Genomic DNA, 23131 nt, shown 5'->3' on the forward strand with positions numbered 1-23131 from the left:
AATTCATCTCACAGAAGTGGTAAGCGAGGCACTTCTCATTATATCTCGGCCAGCCTGTCTCCAGTTTGGCCTGACTTAAACCTCCTTGTGTGGAAGGATAGTCAAGCCTGAAGAGCAATACCAATGTTCAGTCTTCAGTAATTAAGTATTCTCTGATGGTAAATAAACTTGCCTCAGACATCAGAGTCAAATGTCTCTCTTTACTGCTCTGTTGCTCATATTTATTTTTCCCTTCAATAAAAGAATTCCAAAGTGGTCCATAGAAACTCAAGTGTCAAGGAACAATGTTGCTTTTTAATACATGTGGTTAAAAGGTGCATTATGTAACTTTTTGGTTGGGGGTCCGTCACCTTCTTGTTTCTATGGATATGTCATTTCTCTCCTTCAAATGTTACACAATCTGTCATTAAACGTCTACCTTACATTGGCCACATTTACATGATGTTTTTTAATTCCAAATTAATTGTGCTGAATTAAATAGTTTGGAATTAAAATATTCTCCTTCGAGTTTACATGGAAAACACGTTAAATCGCTTTTTTAAAATTTTGCTCAACGTCTGGGGGTCAGGAAGGGTTTCTGATTGGACAGGGAATGAATAATTTTCATTAGGAATTAAGTGTTTACATAGTCTTTTTAAAGCGGATTTTTTTTTTTTTTTTTTTTTTTTTTTTTTATCAGCATAAAATTTTTTTTATTTGGAATTAATTCAATTACAGGTGGTTTAATTGCTCCCAAATACCTAGAAAAAAGGGAATTTTGACTGCGAGTGGGGTTGCCTCTCCAGGGATCTGACCAGTAACTTGGCCTGGTTTGATGTCTAAGATGATTGAAAGGTTTAAAGCCACACTGTGAAACATTTCTGATAAAGCATGGCCAAAAAGCAGGTGGCAGAACCTCTACAAGAAAAGTTACACAATACATCTTTTAGATGTGTCATAATTAAGTTGAATATTAAAAAAAAAAAACATGTTAATTAAATGTATATGACATTCTGTATTATGTACTAAAATGACAGAATCCAAATAAATACAGTCTTTTTAAAAAGTACAAAAAATATGTGCATGTGAACGTAAAAAGAAATATGTAAGTGCAGAAGTATCACTTTATAATTTAATATTTTCACATTTTTTCTTAGCACATTTTGACACTACTCCATTTTAAAACGTTGCGTATCTTAAAAAAATGAATATTATAATTTTTAATATATAGGCAAAGGAAAAAGATTCATACCCACCTAACACAGAGGTAAGAAAATAAGACTGTCTAGGCCTCGGTAACAGTAGCAGTGCAGAGACAGGCTCCGATTGTAAAGTGCACACTAGTTAAAGGTGTAGGGGAGATGGCTCACTTCAGCTGGGTTCACAGTGCCACAGTTGTGTAGGCTTTATATAAGAGTGGGAGTGTGGAAGCTGCTCTCAAACTTGTCTGACTCCATTTTGTCTCAGCCCCAGTGCACTGTAAAACTCCCCGGACCACTTTATCAGTCTTTTGTGAAAGCCTCCACATATCCGACTACTGCAAATGATATAAAGCCTTCCTTGTTAGTTGTCCGCTGTTAAATAATATGCAAAGTGGTGGTAAAATATTCTCTATTTCAGTGGACTTTTGCCCATTACTTGATGAGAGGAAAGTGCTGACTGCTTTTGGCTGATGTATTCCCATTAATGTGATAAGGGATTGTAGACAAGGTTATCTCTCTCTCTCTCCTTTTTTTATTGCACTTTCTTAATAAAGTTAGGTCACTTACAAAACGTACACATATGCTTTTCTTAATAGTAGAGATATTACTTGTTATAGTTAGCAAGATGTTCAAATGGAGCACTTCCTGTATTACCACATGACGTCACAAGGTGGAACAGGGTGGTTTCAGTTTGAGAGAAGAACTCATTCTAAATATGCAGTCTTCATGTTAAACGTGTGTGAATAAAACAAAATACAACTCTGAGTATGTTTGTGATGAGGAAACAACTTTATAACATAGATCTGAAAATAGTGTAATACTCTTAGATACTACACTGGCACCATATGTTTTTGATATGATCTATTACAAGTTTTGGGTTATATTTACAGCTATGCACAAATCACATATAATCATAATAACTTGCATTTTCAAACTCTATGTAAAAAAGCTCAGTGGTCTTTTTCTTTTATTTGAGATGGTCCAGGGAAGCCAAATGATGCTCCTCACAGTGCATAACACATTCAATTTGACAAATAAATCTATGTCCCAGACTAATTGGGGTTTGTAATGTATTCAGAAATCATAAAACAAAAGAGATCCCCTGGACTCCCCCACCACCAGGCCCTGCAGCCAGCTCCACACTGAAGCATTGGACCAGTGGACAGAAAACTTTGAGCAGTGAGATATGAGAGGCAGCCTGTGATGTGATTGGAGTTAACAAGCCCCCTTCCCTTCCAGCCATGTTTGTCATGCTCACTTTATGAAATTCAAAATGAGATTTCTGATTTAGATTTTTTTGCAATAATCCTGCCACAAAAATGGGGCTATGTTTTATTAAAAATGTCCAAAACAAAACAGCCAGCAGCCAAACTTGTTTACTTGTGAATAAGCGGATGTTTGAAACAGAGTGAAATTCTTGTTTAAAATGAGTTCCTGAATGAGACTAAATGTCTTTTCTGGCTTTTAGCCATTTCTTATTATTCCTTCAATTTACAGAGCCTGCCTTTTCCACTGTAGTTAGAATTAACAGCCTCATGACTGTCTGAAATTCTAGACAACCTTTCAAAGCCTGTTATAATGACTCACCTCAAACACATACCGGCAATACTGTAATCATTTGTCCACGCTGTTGATCTCTGGGTGCTGTCACTGCTCCTGCTTTGTGCAGTACAGCATGTCAATAAAGTACTTCTGTATTTGACTGGGGCACACAGGAGGAGTGTCTCTGGATGTCACAGGGGGAGTGTTGGACAATGATGACATATAAACTTCTTTGTACTTAAGGCAAAACCCTGATTTTCACCACATGTGCACAAATGCACACCTCAGAGTGAAACAAAAGCACATGTTGGACAGCACAGAGAGCAAAGCCTGATCTCGTCCAATCTCAGAAACTAAGCAAAGCTGGGCCTGGTTAGAACTTGGATGGGAAACTGCTGGGAATACCAGGTGCCATACTCATGTGCCAGTGGCAAAAAAACTGTTGTTGTGTCTTCACCCATATTGCCCAGTATGAATATGGTGTGTGTGTGAGTGCTGGTGGTCGTAGGGGCTTATGGCACAGATTGGCAGCCTCCCTTCCGTCAGTTTACCCCAGGGCAGCTGTGGCTATAATAGTAGTTTATAGTGCATGAAATTGTAAAAGCATCTGGAAAAGCGCTATATAAAAAGTAATGCATCATTATTATTATTAAAGTGCACTCCATTGACACCAGAGCCAGCTGTACCCGGACCTGCTCCTGCTTTGGGCAAACAGTCACCCTCAGCACTAAGGCCCCGGCTGTGTCACCTATGGGTAGGAAACATGGGCGTAACTGCCTACATATCTGCACATGTTTCAGCCATTTCAGCCTTGTGACTAACTGTTCATAGTGTACCTGTTTCAGGCACAAAGTTGCTCTAACCTCCCCTAACTTGGCTGCATATTAGTGCTACTCCAAATCTCCTCTCCTGTACTGGTGGAGAGCTCTGAAATACACAGGAGAAAGCTTCTAAATGTCGAAAGTCTTTCAAACAAAACGTCCTATTATACTCAAATGTAAAACTCCCCATGGGGTAACTTTAACTCTGTCTTACTTCTAACATAACGAACAGAACAATGTGACAGATACTCTTATCCAGGACTGTCCCAGGACGAATGAGCCCACATTTAACTTTTCAGGTGGGTTGTTACCTTTAAATCAGCGTGTCCTCCCCTCCCTCAGAAAGCACTTAGAACATCTATAATAATGATGTATTAGGTGTCAGCTGCACGGCCTGCCTGATTCATCACTGCTGCCTGCCTCCGCGGAGCTGTCTCTGGTGCTTACCTTCCCAAATATTAATGCGTCATTGAGTACATTACACTGGATCACATCTGTGTCTGCCCGTGATCACAGCACAGCACATCCACTAAATAACACCAGCTTTATTTATGGACAAGCCCTGAACACAACATTCTGCTTTCCCTGCTTTTCAGTAGAGAACCAATGGCCAAATGATGAGATAAGTCATGTTTTATGTATAGGGCAGGGGTGGGCGATTTGCCATAAAACACAATGTCACGATTTTCAGAGAGCTAGATCACGATTTCTTGATTTAGCCAAAATTGTCCGCTTCTGTTCTCCATCATGTGCATTATTATGATTATGAAAGTGAGTCATCTGTACCCAGACCTGCTCCTGGCCTGGACAAACAGTCGGTCTACAGTGTCCGAGTGGGAAACCTACCATACCACATTTGATTAGAATGACGTTCTTTTTTCTGACTTGTGTGAAGGGCTTAAGTCTGATTGTGAAGTATATTTATATTGCCTTGAAGGGGTAACTATAGTCATCTACTTCTTCAGAAAATCCACCTGTCACTCACAAAATTGACAGAGAGAGAAATAAGTTTTGCTGCAGAAACATTTACACTGCACTTCTCAGTCGCTCCTTTGTGTCTCAGTCAAAGGTTTCAGAACTGGTCAGGTAGAGTCAGCAGCTCCAGTGTCAGGGCAGTGTAATAAGAGAAAGAGTCAAAAGTGTCTCTCTTCTGTGTCACAGCAGAGTCCAGGGGAAGTCAAGTGAAGAGGAAAAGGCCTCACTCTTACTCCGCTCTCTTGTTTCATGGTGATGAAGTGGGAAATTCCCTCGAAACTTCTTCCACATTTGCACCCACATTAAGTGTAAAAAGCCTGTAGCATCTCAGAAATATAAGTGGCATAAAGCATCTTTGCAAAAAAAAAAAAAAAAAATGAGTTAACAATATAAGCAAAAAAATCATAAAGAAAGAATCAATAGTAGATACAGTCAACATTTGTATAACATCGCCATAGATATTAAAAGGAGATGGTGGTTTAATGTTAATTTTGGCAATCGATCCACCAAGCTGGTCTGGGATCTTTCTAAAAATCTGTCTATTCTGAGCACATTTAGGCCTTTGTAAAGTAAAATCCCTGTTTAAAATCATCTTTGAGAGTGTAAATCAATTTTAGTTTGATTTAGCAAAACTGACATCCGAGATAAAGGCCAAACTGTGTAAGATGTCGATATCTGATTTTGTGGGGTTCTGAATTTACTCACTGTTCGCTTACCTGTACTTGGTCTTTTATCATCTGTTTCCTCTCATTTTGGCTCTGCATTCATGTTACTTCAAAAACTTTTTCACAAAGCTTTATTTATGCACAGAGTTCATTTCACAGTTTGCTGAATTCTCTGTTTTTATTTTAAAACTGATAAAAGGCCTAGTAAACATCCAACACCCTCCATTGTTGCTGTTGTTTCGGTGCATTGGGTCACCACTATGAGGTCCTTATCCCACTTGTTTTCTATTGGTACTTGAACAAAACACTTAAACACAGCCAAAAAATTTAGTGAGAGCCAGCAGGTTAAGAGTTTTATGGACCTTTTATGGTCTAGGTCAGGGTTATGTCAACCTAAAAAGATATCAAAATTAAAGCTCATGTATTACACGAAACTGACTCGGGTGAGATTTAAGCCATGTTATGTTGTTTTTTTTGTTGTTTTAACCCTCATAGAGCACCTGTACTGTTATTTTTTGACTCTTTTATGACCCAGTTGAAGCGCTTTACATCTTTTCTTCTCTTCATCTGATACCTGGAGTTGTATTTTGTTTCCTTCGCACGTTTGAGTAACCATTTATTAGTCTATGTACATCTCCAAAACTCAAAATGCTCTGTTCCACCTTGTGAGGTCGTGAATCAGTTGTTTTGACGTTATTAGCTACCTTTAACCTTTAGTAGAAATAGACAAATTGTAGGGAAGGTGCATGGGGAAAAAATTATATCACAAGGTGGGACAGAGTGTTTTCCATCTGAGAGAAGAACCCAGCCTGAATATGCAGGATTTGTGTGTTCAATGTGTGAGAATGAAACAAAACACAACTCCAGGTATGCTTTTGATGAAGAAACATTATAACATAGATCAGAAAATAGCGTAATATGGGCCCTTTAAGCTAAGCCTTCACCTTGGTACTTTCCCGACCACCTTGGATGGTCTGGAGAGGCTCTACGGGGGCTGCAATAGTTCCTACATGGAAACATATCTTGACTCATGGAACATACCTATTCTCTGACTTCAATAATCTATAGAATGTTTACCACAAATGCTGAAATCTACCATTTTACTGTAGCTGTGGGCCTTGAACTCTGCTCTGTCCACCTAGCGTTCCTTAATAGTTTTGAATCAATATAACCATTTGAACACTGGGTCTCTTTGGCCTGACCTCTCTCCCGTGATTCTCGTGTTCTAGAATCCAATACTGAAAAAGATGTATCAATAGCGGGGGGCAGGAAAGGTGTAATCTGTGCAATTGAGTGATGATGCCGTGGGAGGAGAGAGGCGCCTTTGGGTGCTGTAGCGGCACCTCTCCCTGTGCAGTTCAAAGCCTGAGTGGGAGGCAGAGCTGCTGTTAGCCCCCGAGCTAGTCATCTCACCAACAAACAACAGATTTATTTAGCGAGCTGAAAAACACTTTGGAGAGGTCGTTCCACAGACCAGCACCTTCACTTTTGGATTTTACATCCTGACGGCAGACCAAAAGACAGGCTCACCCGCCAAGAGAACCGACCATCTCCGGGTGGCTACCTCCGAGAGAGCCGGAGGAGGTGTGGGTCAGAGAGCACCTGTGTTCAAACGCTGTTAACTCCAAACACACACGGAATAAAATGGGATCTCGCAAACAACTACATATAATATTATCCACTCTAAATAGAAAGGTGAACTAAGAATGTACTGGAATATCAATGTTCCTATATGACACAAACTTGACTATTGTGAACTTTAAGACATGTTATAATGCTGTTAACTCATCCAAAACTTACCTGGTTTATTAGTCTGTCTACATCCCCAAAGCTCAGAATGCCCTGTTCCACCTTGTGATGTCACATACTTGTAGTTCTCAAGTTAATAACTACTTTTTACCTGCAGTTCAGTAATGATGAGCAATTCCATGGCTGAAATTATCCAAATAATTTTAGTAAAGGTATCCAGGCTGGCACCACCTAGTGCCTCCGCTCAATTTCATTTTTCTCCAGTGAGTAGGTCAGGAATCAGAATACACTAGATTGTTCACAAAAACCCCGGAAGTGCGAGTTCGGGCACCAGCCAATCAGCGAAGAGCCATGAATTCAGTGTTGTCAATGATTCCCGAGATTGAGGATTTAAAGCCGAAACAAAGAGAATGTTCGGTGAATTTGATCAAAGGGAAAGATGTTATTGCCTTTCTTCCTACCGGATTTGGGAAAAGCTTAATATAGCAGTTAGCACCGTTAGTGGTGCATTACATACGTCATGACCAAATAGAAGCGATTGGTTAAATTAAAAAAGTACCCGCCTACCGTCAAGCGAACAAATTCTAACGCTGTGAGGTCAGATGGTTTCTACGAAGTGAAACCGGCTGATAAATCAGGCTATAGTGAAGGTGTATGAACTTTAAGAATACAGTGTAGCACCACATTGTATTACCACATGACATCACAAGGAAAGTCTTTTTCCATTTGAGAGAAGAACTCTAGATATGTTTTTGGTGAGGAAACAACATTATAACAGGTCAGGAAATTGCATAACATGGGCCCTTTAATGCTACTCTAGGCTCAAACACAGGCAATTTTCCACACCAACTACTCCTCTTGGTCCAATTTAAAAGGACCATATTACACTATTTTCTGATTTGTTAATTGTTAATGTTGTTTCTTCATCACAAACATACCTGGAGTTGTTTAGGCCACACATGTTTAACACACGAACCCTGCAAATTTTGTTCTTGTCTCAAACTGAAAGCACTCTGTTCCACCTTGTGATGTCATGTGGTAATACAGAAAGTGCTCCACTATGTTTTTAAACTCCACACCCCTTCAGTGGAATCATTTGGATCATTTCAACCCTCTCTATTGAACTAAAGGTAAAAGGTAGCTGTTAACTTGGAAACTACTGCTTCAGGACCTTTAAACAAGTGACCTCTTCTAAGCCATATAAAGTTGGTAATGTACATAAATTGTGATGAAATTGCAATCGTGATCTGGCTCTTAGGAAATAGTGATATTCATTTTTCGGCATATCGCCAACTCTTTGTTTTATGTGAAAGTCTGACGCATAAAAGTATCCAGGAAGCGTCTGCCAGTGTTGAGACCTGCCTCATTAGAACTGACGTGACAGGACATTTATTATCTTGTTGCAATCATATCATCATTTTGCCTGTAATTTAACAAGCAATAATTGATTGGTAATGTTTTCCATTTGTTTTTTTTGTGTTTTAATTTGGAGATTTTAATGAGCTTGGCAGTGGGTTGCGTTTTCCATGAAAGGAAGAACTGTTTTAGCCAACAAAACTAATAGCCTCCTCTACTATATTGTCTTTATTCTAGGTCATGTTATTGTCAAAAAGATTGACTATACTAGAACTAGACTTGACTAGAACTCACAGCAACCAGTGGTCAATAAGCTCTGCTGATATTTGTGGATTGATATGCAGGGCCTATTTTGATTATTTTCCCCAAATTCTTTAATTAAAATTTTCTAAAAACTCACCTCCAGCCCCCTTTTACCACAAACCTTTAAGAAATCTGTGTACTCATGTGTTGCGTAGTTATCTCTTCGCATTAAAATGTTCAAATAAAGCAGTAGGCCAAAACAAAATATGGGCCTCTGCTGGAGATTTAAAAGTGCAGCATTTCGTGATTGTTTCTATGGTTGTCATCATTCTGCCTCGAATGTTCCACAGTATGACACTAAACAGCACTACTTTACATTTATTAAATTACAGGTGGTTTTATAGCTCAAAAATATCTTGAAAAACATCAGACACTCTGACTGTGAGCAGGGTCGCCTCTCTACAGATCTGACCTGTAACTTGGGATTGGTTTGGTTTAATACCACACTGTGAAATATTCCAGACACAGGAATAACATCTCCATGGAGAAAAGCATTTGACGAACCCTCCACCTGAAAAGTTGCACAATGCACATTTAAGGCCGATAACTGTTACAGTAAAAAGTGAAACTATTCCACATAATAGCCAACTGATACATAGGTCTATATCTACTAATTGATACTAAAACTATTAGTACTACTACTGAAATATACTGAAAAAAGTAGAAAGTTGAACCTTTCTTGAACAGTTTTGGACTTAGCCTCACCCACAGAGCTTCGAATTGAATGCCAGTCATGCCAAAAATGAAATACTTTGTGACTCAATTGTCCACAGATATACAAATATACATATACATTATATAAAAGCAGATCCTCGGGTGGAATTGTATCCGCTGTATGCTGTCCACATGTAATTATAAAGTGCTCTTTTGCCCACGTATCAGGAAATAATGCAGGTACAGAGTGAGCACACTAGTTTTTGTTAGCAGTGTTATTACAGCAAAACTCTCTCTTCAGCCTCAGAAAGTTGTGAAAGTGCATACTCATTGCAGTAAACAACTGGGATGCCCAGAATGTGTTAAATAATTGAGGAATAACATTTAAAATGGATTTGTTTTGTTTTTCACTTTTTGAGACAGCAGGAAGAGTGCTTTTAGAGCAGGGGCATCCAAACTTTTCATCAAGGGCCACATATCACAACACAGATGAAGCAGAAGCCCGACTGAGGTGCTCAGTACAGTGAATAATTGAAATATGTGCATTTTTAACAGGTTAGAATGAGTCATCAGGCCTTTATTCAAGCTTACATCCTCAAAAGCACACACTAGATATTTAAAGGTCCTATATTACACAAAATTGACAAGAGTTGTGTTTTGTTTCATTCACACATGTTTTAATAAACTCTTATTATTAGTCCGTGGTCCGTGTACTATTCATTCTTTTGAATTTCAATTAAGAAAACGAAAAACAATAACATGGGAAAATAGTTTGTTATTTCGTTATTCTGCTTTAGTGTCAAAAAAAGAAACAAAACAAAAAAAATATTTTGACCACTATTTCCAATATTTAATTTAAATTTTATTCCAAATAACAACAATCAAAAAATAGTCTCAGTGCCTATTTTAATTTTGATATTTTATTCTCTCTGGTTTATTTGCCTCGGAACTTCTGCTGCTAGAAGGACTTATCTGAAAAATCGTTGGAATTTTGTGCACAAACAGTGACGCGTTTACTTTCATGTCTTAGAAAGTAATTGCTGAACTCCATGATGAGAAACAAGTAGCAGCAAGGCGATACATTTTGTTCATCTTTTTACTTATAGTTCAGTCCACAGAACTATAAGTAAAAATTGTTTTTATTATAGATTCATGGTTGACACTGAATTCACCCACCGCACGCTGAGCAACAAAACTTCCAGAGAAAATAAACCAAAGAGAATAAAATATCAGAATTAAAATAGGCACCAAGACTGTTTTTTGATTGGTTATTTGAGATAAACTTTAAATTAAATATTGGAAATAGAGATTGGAAGCTGTTTTTTGTTGTTGTTGTTGGTGGTGTTGGAAACTAAAATGGAATAATGAAATAACAAACTGTAAAATAACAAACAAATCTATTGGTTTTTGTTCTTAATTGAAATTCAAAAGAACGAATGTTACACACACCATCTGTCTCCCAAAACTCAAAAGGCTCTATTCCACTTTGTGATGTCATGTAGTGGTAGTTTTCAAGTTAAGTGCTATCTTTTACCTTTTTTCAGTAGAGATGGGCAATTCCAGGGCTGAAATGATCAAAATGACTCTACTGAAGGTGTATGAAGTTTTAAAACACAGTGAAGCACTTCCTGTATTACCCCATGACATCACAAGGTGGAACAGAGTGTTTACTGTTTGAGAGAAGAACTCAGCTTAAATATGCAGGGTTTGTGTGTTCAACATGTGTGAAACAAACAAACAAACACACAACTCCAGGTATGTTTTTGATGAGGAAACTTAAGGTAATTTGGAAGCCACAGGGACCACGCGCCATAGTGTAGAAATACCTGCTTTTTAGAAACTACATTCTGTTTTTAAAATCTATTACGTATAAATCTATAAAAAGAGTATGACATTCCAGTATGTCAAAACAATTTGGGTAAACCGTGTAAAACTGTACTGTGCCATCCATATTATCAGGAGGAAGATGTTTTGTTACCTCACCTATATGGGTACACTGAAACGCCAAACAGCTTACTTTCAGTGCCTGACTCATACACAGCACAGCTAGCTCTGCATTAGCATTCCCATCAACCCCTGCAGTGTGCCTTTCCAATGGAGACAGCACACGGCATCATTAGGCACTGGCTCACTGTGTTTCAACTCCTTTTTAATTGTGTAGCTAGCTGCAGTCTCTCCTCTGTATACGGCAATCCACCGCTTTGACTTTAATTAATATGAGTCAGTTCTAGCCAAGCTGCCATAAATTCTATAAACAGTTTCTATATCGCGCTGCTCGACAACTGTTTACTCCACAAATAGATCAAAAAGCCATGCACGGGGCTCTTTATGTGCGCATTAGCAAGCTGCAGAAAATGCTACACAAGTGATTTTGACAGTGTTGATGTTGGCAGAGAAGAGCTCAGAGAATTGCTTTTGGCATGCAGGAGTGTGTTCCCCAGTGCTACAAATTATGCAAGCAGACGTGCAAATGTATACAGCAGGGCATATATATGTGCACATGCGATGGCAGTATCAGACGACTGGGGGCTCGTTCGCGTGTGTGTTCACCGTGTGGATAATGCAGTACAGCCTTCATTAACATTTGAATGAACATGTGTTTCCATTATGACGTGTGTAATGGGATTGATAGGTAACTTCAGGTCATGCACTACTAAACATGGCTGCAGGATTGTGATGGTATCGTAGATTTATATTTCCTGCAGGATTTTTTGCACAATTTCAATGTTTTTTTGTTTTTTTTTTACCCGCTCACTTTATTGCAAAAAAGTGCTGACACATATCATCAGATCATGTCCTCTCCTATTCTTCAGCTAAGAACAAGACTCTTAGGACACTCACATGCATCTTAATGGCTCAGATAATAAATGAAAATGTGGAAAATGTTATAATAATTACACTTTAAATAGGCCTAATACTGAATGAACAAACATTTAATTCATAATGAAGAAAATTTGATGATGAAGTATTAAGGGTTAGTACATATTTAATCCTGAATAATTCTCAATAAACTAGTTGTTAATTATGAATTAAGCATATGTTTACACTTTATGAGGCTAATTAAAATAAATGTAAAGAAATAACAAAAATATTATTATAAAACTAAAATGCTGCCAATTTGAAATTATGATTTCAGGTCAAGTTTATGTTCGATTTTAAAGAGACTCAAGCATTGTTTCTGGTAATGTTTCACTATCACTAATTCTTTGTGTGTTCTTGTATCTTCCAGATGCAGATTTACATGTACAACTCAGACGACTTCGACAGCCTCAGTGCAGCGCTCAGGGAAAAGAGGATCATCGCTGCCATGGCCGTGTTTTTTCAGGTACGAGTTTCAAGTTTGGAGAAAGAAAGACAAGTTTATCTACCGTATATAGCACAATTTCAAAGTGGTGTACAGAATATGAAAGACATTAAAATCACAATACAAACAAATTAAAGCATAAAATCAACATTAAAAAAGAAGAGTGCTTTCAGTCATGTGCACAGCTAAACAGACGAGTTTTGAGCCTGGATTTAAACATCGTCGAAGCCTCACATGCTCAGGAAGACTGTTCTCAGAGTGTGAGATGGTTCATATGGCACTAACATGTCACAGATGTACTTTGGTGCTAGGCCATGGAGCCACTTGTACACAAGCAGAGCCGCTTTAAAGTCTCTTCTCTGAGCCGGTGGAAGCCGGTGCAGAGACCTGAGACCAGGACTATACTACCAGTCAAAAGTTTAGATACATTTTATCATTCTCACTGCAGGCATCAAAACTATGGATGGACACATTGAATATACGTTAAAAGTTTAGATTTTAGATTCTAAAAAATAGCCAGCCTTTGCTTTACCCACTGCTCTGCACTTTTGACATTTCTTGAAATTGCACCATTTTATGGGAATTCATCAAGATCACTGAGAGAAGGCCAAGGGTTTGCAATGCTGTTGACAAGGCAAAGGGCTACTTTGAGGATTTGAATATATAATATAAACATTTCATACATCTTGCATCATAGAAAGTTGTAATGTTAAAGAAGAAATACATTGATTAAGAAGGCCTGTCCAAACATTTGACTGGTAGTTTATGTCCCTGTACTTCCTGGTTTTATTAAAGTTTTTTTATATAACAAATTTAAAACAACTTCAAGTGACTAGTCTTGGCATGAAAGTCAATATATAATTCATAATACATAATACACACTATAAATTAATCAGTTAAGAAGGGTTAGACAGGCTGCCCACTTTGTACAAAAATACTGTCAGTGACTTTTGCTTACTGTTTCTCGCTGATGTCTAAAAGTATGTCTGTATATCTGTTATCTAGTAGTAGAGACAGTAGAGTATAAGAAGAGATAAACCGATATTTGCACTCTTTAGGTTATCACTATCAGCCTTAAATCTCCAATAGAGGCCGATATTTTATTTTGGCTTCATTTGAACACTTTAGTGCAAAGAGATAATTCGACAAAACATGACTAAACAGCTCTCTTTTTGTTTGTGGTAAAATGTGCTCTTGGTGATTTAAATTACGTCATTTGGAGAAAATGATCAAAATCGTCCATATATCGGCCCAAAAATATTGGCCCTTATGGCACTGGCAATGAGAAAAAAACATTTTGGTCGATCTAAAAAAGTATGATCTACATGTAGATTTGGTGACTACACTTGTGTTTTAGTTGAGTTTTCTTCCAAGGTCAGAGGGTTTGTTTGTGTTTGTGGAATCGGATCAATGTGGGAGCCACTCTGGCCGTTGTTCTGTGGCTGGAGCAGGGATCACTGTCAGCCCTGCTCTATCTGCTGCAGCCGCACAAATAAAAGCTTCATTTGAGCCCATTGATTACCTAAGTGGGCTTTTATTTGGACCATTAACCCACACTTAATATTTCCACTCTCGCTAGACTCCAGTCTGAGCCTCCTGGTGTCGGCAGCACCTCTGGCTTACACAAAGTTTAGGATTTTGTACAATGGGGTAACAGAAATGGCAACTGCATGAAGTCTCTAGTACAATGCTTAAAGTGTTCACTATACTCCTGTACTTGTAATTCTGTATAATTGTAGTCATGACTTAGTTACATTTAAAATAATAGAAGTAAGTAAGAATATAGTTCCAATTCACAGATGTTTCAAAACAACTTAATATGATTTTTAATGGCTTTTTCAATTTTATCCATATTTGCAAGTTTACAAATTTGGCAGCATTACGTGTTCTTTTTATTGAGTACTTTTATTTGAGTACACATTGAGTACTCTTCTCTATGCTACTACTACTACTACTCTAAATCACTTCTTAATCTTCAATCATTGTGAATCAAGAGTGGACTGGTTTCTAATTTACCCAAAAAACAAGTAGTCACACAGATTTATGTAACCGCTCATTAATGTTGTCAAGTCATTTTAGCAAAAGCAAAAACAGTCAAAGCCACATAATCGCGCTGTGTAAAAATACTACAAACTAAAAGAGAAATGAACATTGACAGTATCAAGAGCTGTTTAAAACCACCTTGCATAAATCTGTTTTTTGGTAGTTGAGTTGTAATGTTTTATTCGTCAACAGTTAGGTTAAGTATTTTGTTGTTATTATTTTATAATTATAGACTGGTAGTTTAATTTAATTTTTCACCATGTTTTTTTTTATTATTAGTTTATTTTTAAGAGGAGGTATTATCAAGAGAAGGCAAAATCTTTTTTTTTTTTTAGCTTTTTACCATGTTATAACAAGCTTTTATATGCCTATCCCTACATAGACAAAATCAGGATACAAAACAATACACTATAGCTTGACAAACCTGATATGATGTGCAGTAGTTTCATTAGCAGGATGCACAGTGATTGTATTGTGATAGCGCTCTGAAGGGGGGTGACAGCATGGAGAGCAAAGGGAGGAGAGACTCAGAAAGCCAAAAACATTAATACTGTAATTTCCGGACTATAAGCCATTACTTTTTTCTCACACTTTGAACCCTGCGGCTAAAAAAACGATGCAGTTAATATATGGATGGATTCTTTGTTTGGCACATTGTCCATTCATATATACGGTCTGTGGTTTGGCAACACAGCGGATACGAGCTGCCTGAGTGCAGAAAACGCCGCTGTCTGTGCGGGTCACACATGGATCTAGGGTTAGTTTCAGTTTTCAGTCAGTGCACTCAAACAGTTTATCGCCGTGTGATAAAATAAGTTATGATACTAAATTAACATTAGTGAGTGGGATACATCTTACCCTTATGCGTAAATGACGAGAAGAAACATCTCAAACTTCAGTAGCCGGACATCCACTCATACCTAGATAGATCTAGCCTCACTCGAGAGAGACTGAAATCTTCTGAAATCCTACAAGACACTGACATGAAGACAAGACAGCGGCTCTTGCAGGAGACATGCACAGTAAAGTGCGGGGAGAAACGGGGTGATGCGCCAAGGAAAACGCTTGTTTGATTGTGTTTTGAACAGTTATTTTGCGCTTTATAAACACACCCTCCTCATGGAAAACACATGAAGAAATGCAGATGATGCAGCTTTTAAGTTAAAGGCGATTGATGTGGCTGTGGAAAAAGGAAACAGAGATGCTGCACATGAGCTCGGGATCAATGAGTCAAAGGTAAGATTTTGGCGACGGCAGCTTGACAAACTGACTCAATGTAAAAAGATGACAAAAACTTTCAGAGGCGATAAAAGCAGATGGCCTGAACTTGAAAAGGTTCTTGAAGACATGGACACCTGCGGCTTATATTCAGGTGCGGCCTATGTATGTACAATTTTAAAATTTAGATTAAATTTTGTTGATGCTGCTTATATTCAGATGCGCTCAATAGTCTGGAAAATAGAGTACAATGTTTTTGGCATTTCAAAACAATAAAAGTAAGTAAGTAAAATTAATTTTTATAGTGCCTTTTACAGAGACACAAGTCTATAAATGTGAGTCTTTAAATAGTTTTAAATGACTGATTTTGCTTTTCTAAGATCAAGGTGAAGTGCATTCCATAATTTCTATAGAAGGTAACATCGTAATCTAAATATGTTACGTGTTAGCATTTAATACCCCATAGATGTAAAACACCCCCCACTTTAAAGTTCAGAATTCACTCTGGAGTAACAGCTAGCTCATATTTGCTGATGTAGTTCCTTCTCCCCTTGTGCACTGTCTGGGGAGGGTCTCTGCAGCTGCTGCCTGTAGTCAAGCCTCAACCATGACCCCAATAACCGGCTGCTTGCACATATATTTGACAGGCTGTGCTGGAGTCTGTTAATATGCAAACAGTCGAGTGTGTCTGTGTGTGCATATGTGGTTTTGGTGGCCCCAGTGCATCTTTTCTGTATCCACTCAAGTGTTGCATGTTCTGCCAAACCAACAGACTGTACAGTATGCAGGTTTATGCATGGACTAGTGCCTTATGATTGCCTTTTTCACTTGAAACAAATAAATGCTGGAAGGTGGTTGGTGTGTGTTTTTGGTGTATTCTTTGATTACACAAAATGTCAAAGCAATTGAAGATTGTTAAGGTCTTGGCTTACAGGTCCAGTTTATTTCTTGGTTTTGCCCGGTTCATTTTAGTTTGATATTCTATTCATACATGCAGGCTATATTTATTTTATTTTTTTTTTTATACATTTTGTATGTAGTTATTATATTTATTCATTATAAGGAACCATCTCTGCAGCTTTTAAATAAGTCAGACTTTGACATCTTAGCCTTGGTATTTTCTATGCCATAAATTCTCTATAAAATACCTGGCAATTTGTTTGTAACAAGCTAAAATAAAAGCTTTTAGGGTCATCACAGCTTCACTCTTTTTTTTTTTTTTGTACACAGCATAATGACTTAAGGGAAGATTGTTTATGTTTTTAGAAACTTAAAGCCACATAAATACAACTGATGGAGTCTGTGCATCGCTCTATACTCCATGCAAGGACAGGATTTAGCTGTTGGTGAGTCTGGAGAATATTATATATATAAAATATTATATGGCTTCTGTGCATGGGCGCATAATCGAGATTTTGGAGGTGGCTCATTTTTTAACTTTTCAGAGTTACAGATTGTGCAGTCTGTGAGGTTTATTGCAGAGCTTTTTTTTTTCAACAGCAGCATCATTTCCTCTGTCCAAACACTTGGGTCATTTAGCTACACTGTCCGGTTGAAATTTTCATTAAAATCAGTGCAGTTGAGGAGAATGAAGGATGTAGTCGATTTTATGGGTGTTTAAGTTTTTTATTAAACAGCTCTAGGCTCCTATCTGCTTTGGACTTGAGGTTGACCCTGTGACAAGCTCCAGAGGTAAAGGAGTTAGGGGCTATGACCTATACTGACCTATTATCAGAACAATTCAGAATGAACCCAATACTCTCTGGTCGTCTTCTGTGAGGCCAAAGCTGGCACACTATCGGACCGCAGTAATGTAGATAGCATCTAGTGGTGACATGTGAGAATACAACAGAGCCAGTCTAATTACAGATGGTACCTTTAGATTAAACAAACGCTCAAGGGGGGCCCTTGTACCAATGTTACACATTTAAGAAACACTGGTATAGGATATAAAAGTAATAAAAGGTGCTTCATGGATTTCATTGTAGAGCAGTGGGGAGCAGGCACTTTTAGCTCTTGAGAAAACATACAGAGCAAATATTCCTGAAATGTAATGTAACTCCATGTTTTTTGATGAGGAAACAATGGTCAATTTTGCATAATTTAGGCCCTGTATAGGTGAATATTTAAAGCAGTATTTTCAAATAGCCTTGGGTGAAGAGAGAGAGAGGATATTTGTTTAGGGTATAGTGTTTTTCTTGTTCTGTGCGTGTTTTATTTTAAGTTTATCATTAACATTTTTATTAAATCGCTCATAACCCTTTAACTCCTACTCAAGTTTCCGAGCGCACACAGGAGACAAAACTTATAACTTTCAAATTAGTTTAAAACAGCCTCCAAGTACATTCCAGGCTATATACAAACTAATCACATTCCGCAAAAAGTGGTATTTATTTTATATTTCCACACTGCATGCCGACATGCATAGCAAAGTAAACAGTTTTACTTCATTTGGAGGATTTCATTTTCAGGAAGGAAGGAAAAACGTTTTGGCAAAAAGTCAAAAAATGTGAAAGAAAAGCGGTTTCCACAGATGAGAGGGATGCAGTCCACTGCAGGTGGATAAATACTATAGGTGCATTGTGCTGGGTGACAGTAATCATCTCTTCAGCTGTACGTGGCAGATGGAGCTCTCAAACTCCTTTAAACATTGCAATAATTAAAGATGGTTAGCTAGCTCTGACACTGATTCTAGCTGGTAGATACAAATGACTACAGGAACTCTGGTTTTCTCCGGTTTGGGTCCAAGCTAACACAAACAAACATTTTTAAAAGTCACCACTTTTTCTACATTACTGTGATTAGTAAATTCTTAGGTCTTCTTGGGTACTATATTGCACACATTTGACTCTTGTGAGCTTTAAGCCATGTTATAATGCTGTTACCACATCGAAAACAGACCTGGAGTTGTGTTTTGTTTCATTCACACATGTTTGAGTAACACTTTATGATTAGTCCTTCTACATCTCCAAAGCTCAAAATGCTCTGGAAGGTGTTTGGATTTTGAAAACACGGTGGAGCACTTCATGTATTACCACATGGCATCATAAGTCTTGAGAGAAGAACGCTAAGTAGATGCAGGATTTGTGTGTTAAAAAGAGTGTGAATGAAACAAAACACAACTCCAGGTGTGTTTGAGATGACGAAACAACACCATAACATAGATCAGAAAGTAACGTGATGTAGAGCCTTATCGATGCATCACAACTGTCAGGAGAGTGCAGTCACGTTAAAGTTAACAACAACTAAAATGTTAACAGTATGCTTCCTGTTTTGCAGAAAATAAAACACTAAAAACCCCTAAGAGCTGCTTTTACAATATACTGTGTATCTGTACCATGGAAAAACAAATGTTACTTAAAATACATGAAAATCTAAATCATAATCAGGTACAAACCCTTTAAAGAGGGAATATTACAGTTTTTACACACCCCCTTCAGAGCGCTATCACAACACAATCAGCATACAGGTTTGTGAAGTTGTAGTAAATTGTAGCTGTAGATGAGAAGTAGAACCATTTAATGTCATACTGTGGAACATTCCAAGCACAGCAATGACATATCCATCGAAACAAGCAGGTGATGGACCCCCTAACCAAAAAATTACACAGTGCACCTTTAAATCCGTTGAAATACCTTTAGCGTTTCAACCTCCAGGTGTATGTGTTCAGAAAGTGGCAATAAAGAAACGGTTTTGGAGGTAATTACAGAAACTATAGTGGCTCAATTTTCACTGTCGTATGCAAAGTTGAGAAATTAACCATAATCCAGGTGACGACTGCTATTTGAATCTAGCAGCAATTAGTTCATTCTCTTATGCCAGTGGGTTAAATGACTGTAATCACACCATAAGCACTGCTGGCTGTTTGCATTCAGTACTGCACACTCCACTGGCCCCAGCACTGAATACATTTCTTTCAATCTGCCCTCAGACATTTGATTTTGTTTTTCTTCTCAGATTGCTGCACCAACTGAAGTCACACTGGGAACTTAAACAACCCAAAAGCTCAAACAATTTCAACATTACAAGAAAGCGCATTTAAAAGTTGCAGTGGTGTTGTAGCAAAGGGTATGACCAGCGAAAATGTCTGAGTTTAAGAATGCCTCTGAAAGTGAATATGAATGAGAATACATCTTATAATCTGTAACACATGCTATGAATCTACATACATGATTACTGGACAGTATTTAAAGGTCCTATATTACGCAAAATAAAAGACTCGTGTGAGCTTTAAGCCATGTTATGATGCTGCTACCTTTTCAAAAACACACCTGGAGTTGTGTTTTGTTTCATTCTCACATGTTTGAGTAATCCTTTATTATAAGCCTGTCTACATCTCAAAAGCTCAAAATGCTCTGTTCCACCTTGTGATGTCATTAAGCGGTCATTTCCAACAGCTACCTTTTACCTCTCTATAGGTCAGAGGATTTGTTTCTTAACCTTTTTAAATGAATCAAAACATAATTCGGGGTATGTTTTTATGAGAAAACATTATAACAGATCAAACAAATTGTGAAACGTTTAATCCTTTTTCCTTTCATCCTTTAATCATGGCATCTTTTTAATCAATTCATGTTTTTTAAATGTGATTTTTTAAATTTTGTTTAGAACTGTGCGCATCTGAGGGAATTTTGAAACATGACATGTTGAACTAATACTAAGAATCGCTTAGAATCACAAAGAAAGGATATTTTGTTGTTTGCAAATTACATCCTATTACATAATTATTGGAAGCCTTTGCTTTTGATCAATTCAAAATGTTTTTGAATTTAATTCTGGGAATTCAGGGAAACAAACATCTGTGTCTGTTCCAGCCATGCATGCAAAGCTATTATCTCATTAACATTAGGGTTGTAACAATAACTGAAATATCATGATATCATAACATTAAAGTGCTCACAATAATATCGTGGACCATCACAATATATCGAATTGCAAGTCCCTTTGCTTAAATTAAGAGTTATGGTGCAGCAATAGCTAAAAAAAAAGACAGAGGGAACTACATGGACCATGATCCTTTAATCCATTTCAGTGCAGACTACAAGAAGAAATAACAGTTCTAAGCACTTTTAAGTCTTAGTTCTTTGTCAAGGCGTTTTAAGAGTAAAAAGTAGCATATAAACAGTTTTGTTAGGCTCCACAAAATATCACAATGATTATCCGTGAGATATACTTTGTGAAAATATTGTACAGAGAGATTTGGATATTGTTACATCTCATCTCTCGTGAGCCTCTCCACCATATTGTGAGCTTTCCCACAATAGCTCAATAAATATCGTACCGTGAGGGTCAAACTGTGACAATATCGTATTATGAGACTTGGATATCATTACACCCCTCTGCAGCCTTTTACCATCTAAAAAGCATAGCAAAAATCAAAGGTTTACTGTCTAAAACAGACTTGGAGAAACTTATCCATGCGTTTGTCTCCAGTAGGTTAGACTACTGTAATGGTCTGCTCACTGGTCTCTCCAAACGAGCTGTGAGACGCTGCAGAACATCCAGAACGCTGCAGCTCAGGTCCTTACTCGAACTAGGAAGTACGAGCACATAAGTCCTGTGCTCAGGTCTCTGCACTGACTTCCTGTGCCTCAGAGAATAGACTTTAAAGCAGCTCTGCTTGTGTACAAGTCTCTCCATGGCCGAGCACCAAAGTACATCTGTGACATGTTAGTGTCATATGAACCATCTCACACTCTGAGGACCTCAGGGACCGGCCTCCTGCTGGTGCCCAGAGTCAGAACTAAACAAGGGGAGTCAGCGTTTCAGGTTCATGCAGCTAAAACCTGGAACAGTCTTCCTGAACATGTGAGACAGACTCTTCTGTGACGCTGTTTAAATCCAGGCTCAAAACATTTCTGTTTGACTGTGCATATAACTGAAAGGTTTTCATTCCGGTCTTCTCTCCAATTTATGTCTCTCTTTTTTAAATTTAATCTTCATGATTTGATTAGTTTTTATTATGATTTTAATGTATTTCTTATTCTGTAAAGCACTTTGAATTACTTTGTGTACGAATTGTGCTATACAAATAAACTTGCCTTGCCTTGCCTAATTAACATACTTGTTCACATATCAGACATGTAAATTTTAAGTGTCAATAGTTTACAGAAACAACATATTTACACATATGTTGGAACAAGTTAAAATAGCCTTTCACTATCATTGCTACATGTTCATAAAGTTTAAAGAGGAGATATTATGTCAAATCAAACTTTCTACCATGTTATAATGATGTTCTGTCATCAGAAACATGCCTGAATATGTCGCAGATGTCATGCAATTCTGTACAATACTCATCCCACAGGCCTACGTCATCAATGCTCCCACATGACAATTCTCCATAAATACTAGTGTACAAAAACATGATACAAAACTGTACACTGTACACAACAAATAATGTGATGTGCAGTAGTTTCATTAGTGGATACACGGCGATATTGTTGTGGTTCTCCTGAAGGGGGAGTGACTTTCATGGAGAGTAAAGGGAGAGGAGACTAAGAGCATCAAAAAAAGAAAGTGAAAATAATACAACAATTTAATACATTATTTTCAACGAATGTGGCATTTTCAAAAGAATAAAAGGTAACGTGGTGATCTAAATATGTTATGAGTTAGCAGTTAATACCCCGTAGAACTAAAATAGCCCCTCTTAATGGACAAATTTCACTGCCACACTGTGAAACCTGCACTCCAGAGTTCCACGTGCAATAAAGAAAAAGTATGGAGGTTTCGAAGGGTTAAAGGAAGATAAAGTGAGACAATGTTCCAGTCACTTTGCAGACGCCCACATAACAGTAATCATTTCAAATAGCACAAGAAGATATTAACTGAAAGTGCAATAAGAGCTTGTTTTGAACGCGAGACTCCGAGTGTGCGTGTGAGACGGAGAGATCACGGGGAGAGCGGAGGAGGAGAAGAGAGGCATCTTTTGTTATGAATGTTAGTCTGAGAAAGCACCAGAGCCTTCCCCTACTGAGCTCCACCACTGGGGCCTGTCACTCCACAAACCCCCCGTTGATGTGAGTGTAGTCGGTGGTACATTTAAGAGCACCTGGGGTAATTTATGAATACGCTGAAGATTGTGTCACCAGCTTTGGGAAGTAACTAAATACATGTGCAGAAAACACATATATGTACTAAACTTGTATATTTCAGTACTGTTACTTACTATTCAGAGTTCACTTCAGTTCTATTACTTTTTCTAAAATAGGCTACACTGTGGTAGCCGGGCTGGTGCCGCCTAGTGTCTCCACTGAATTTAATTTCTTTCCAGCAACTGGGTCAGGAATCGGAATACACTAGACGGTTTGCAAGATC

The 23131-nt window shown here is 37.8% G+C and overlaps 1 protein-coding gene across 1 annotated transcript in view; it reads left to right on the forward strand.

The window, feature by feature from the left end:
• LOC110165754 (receptor-type tyrosine-protein phosphatase gamma-like) overlaps positions 1–23131 on the forward strand; it is a 144093-nt gene that overhangs the window by 30351 nt on the left and 90611 nt on the right. The window contains exon 4 of the mRNA XM_055160306.1: positions 12476–12571. Within this exon, the coding sequence (XP_055016281.1) occupies positions 12476–12571 (96 nt within the window). The remainder of the gene's footprint in view (positions 1–12475; positions 12572–23131) is intronic.

This window comes from Boleophthalmus pectinirostris, unplaced genomic scaffold (genome assembly GCF_026225935.1).
Source record: "Boleophthalmus pectinirostris isolate CB_2022bp ecotype Guang Dong unplaced genomic scaffold, ASM2622593v1 HiC_scaffold_3, whole genome shotgun sequence".
NCBI classification, from domain to species: Eukaryota; Metazoa; Chordata; class Actinopteri; order Gobiiformes; family Gobiidae; genus Boleophthalmus; species Boleophthalmus pectinirostris.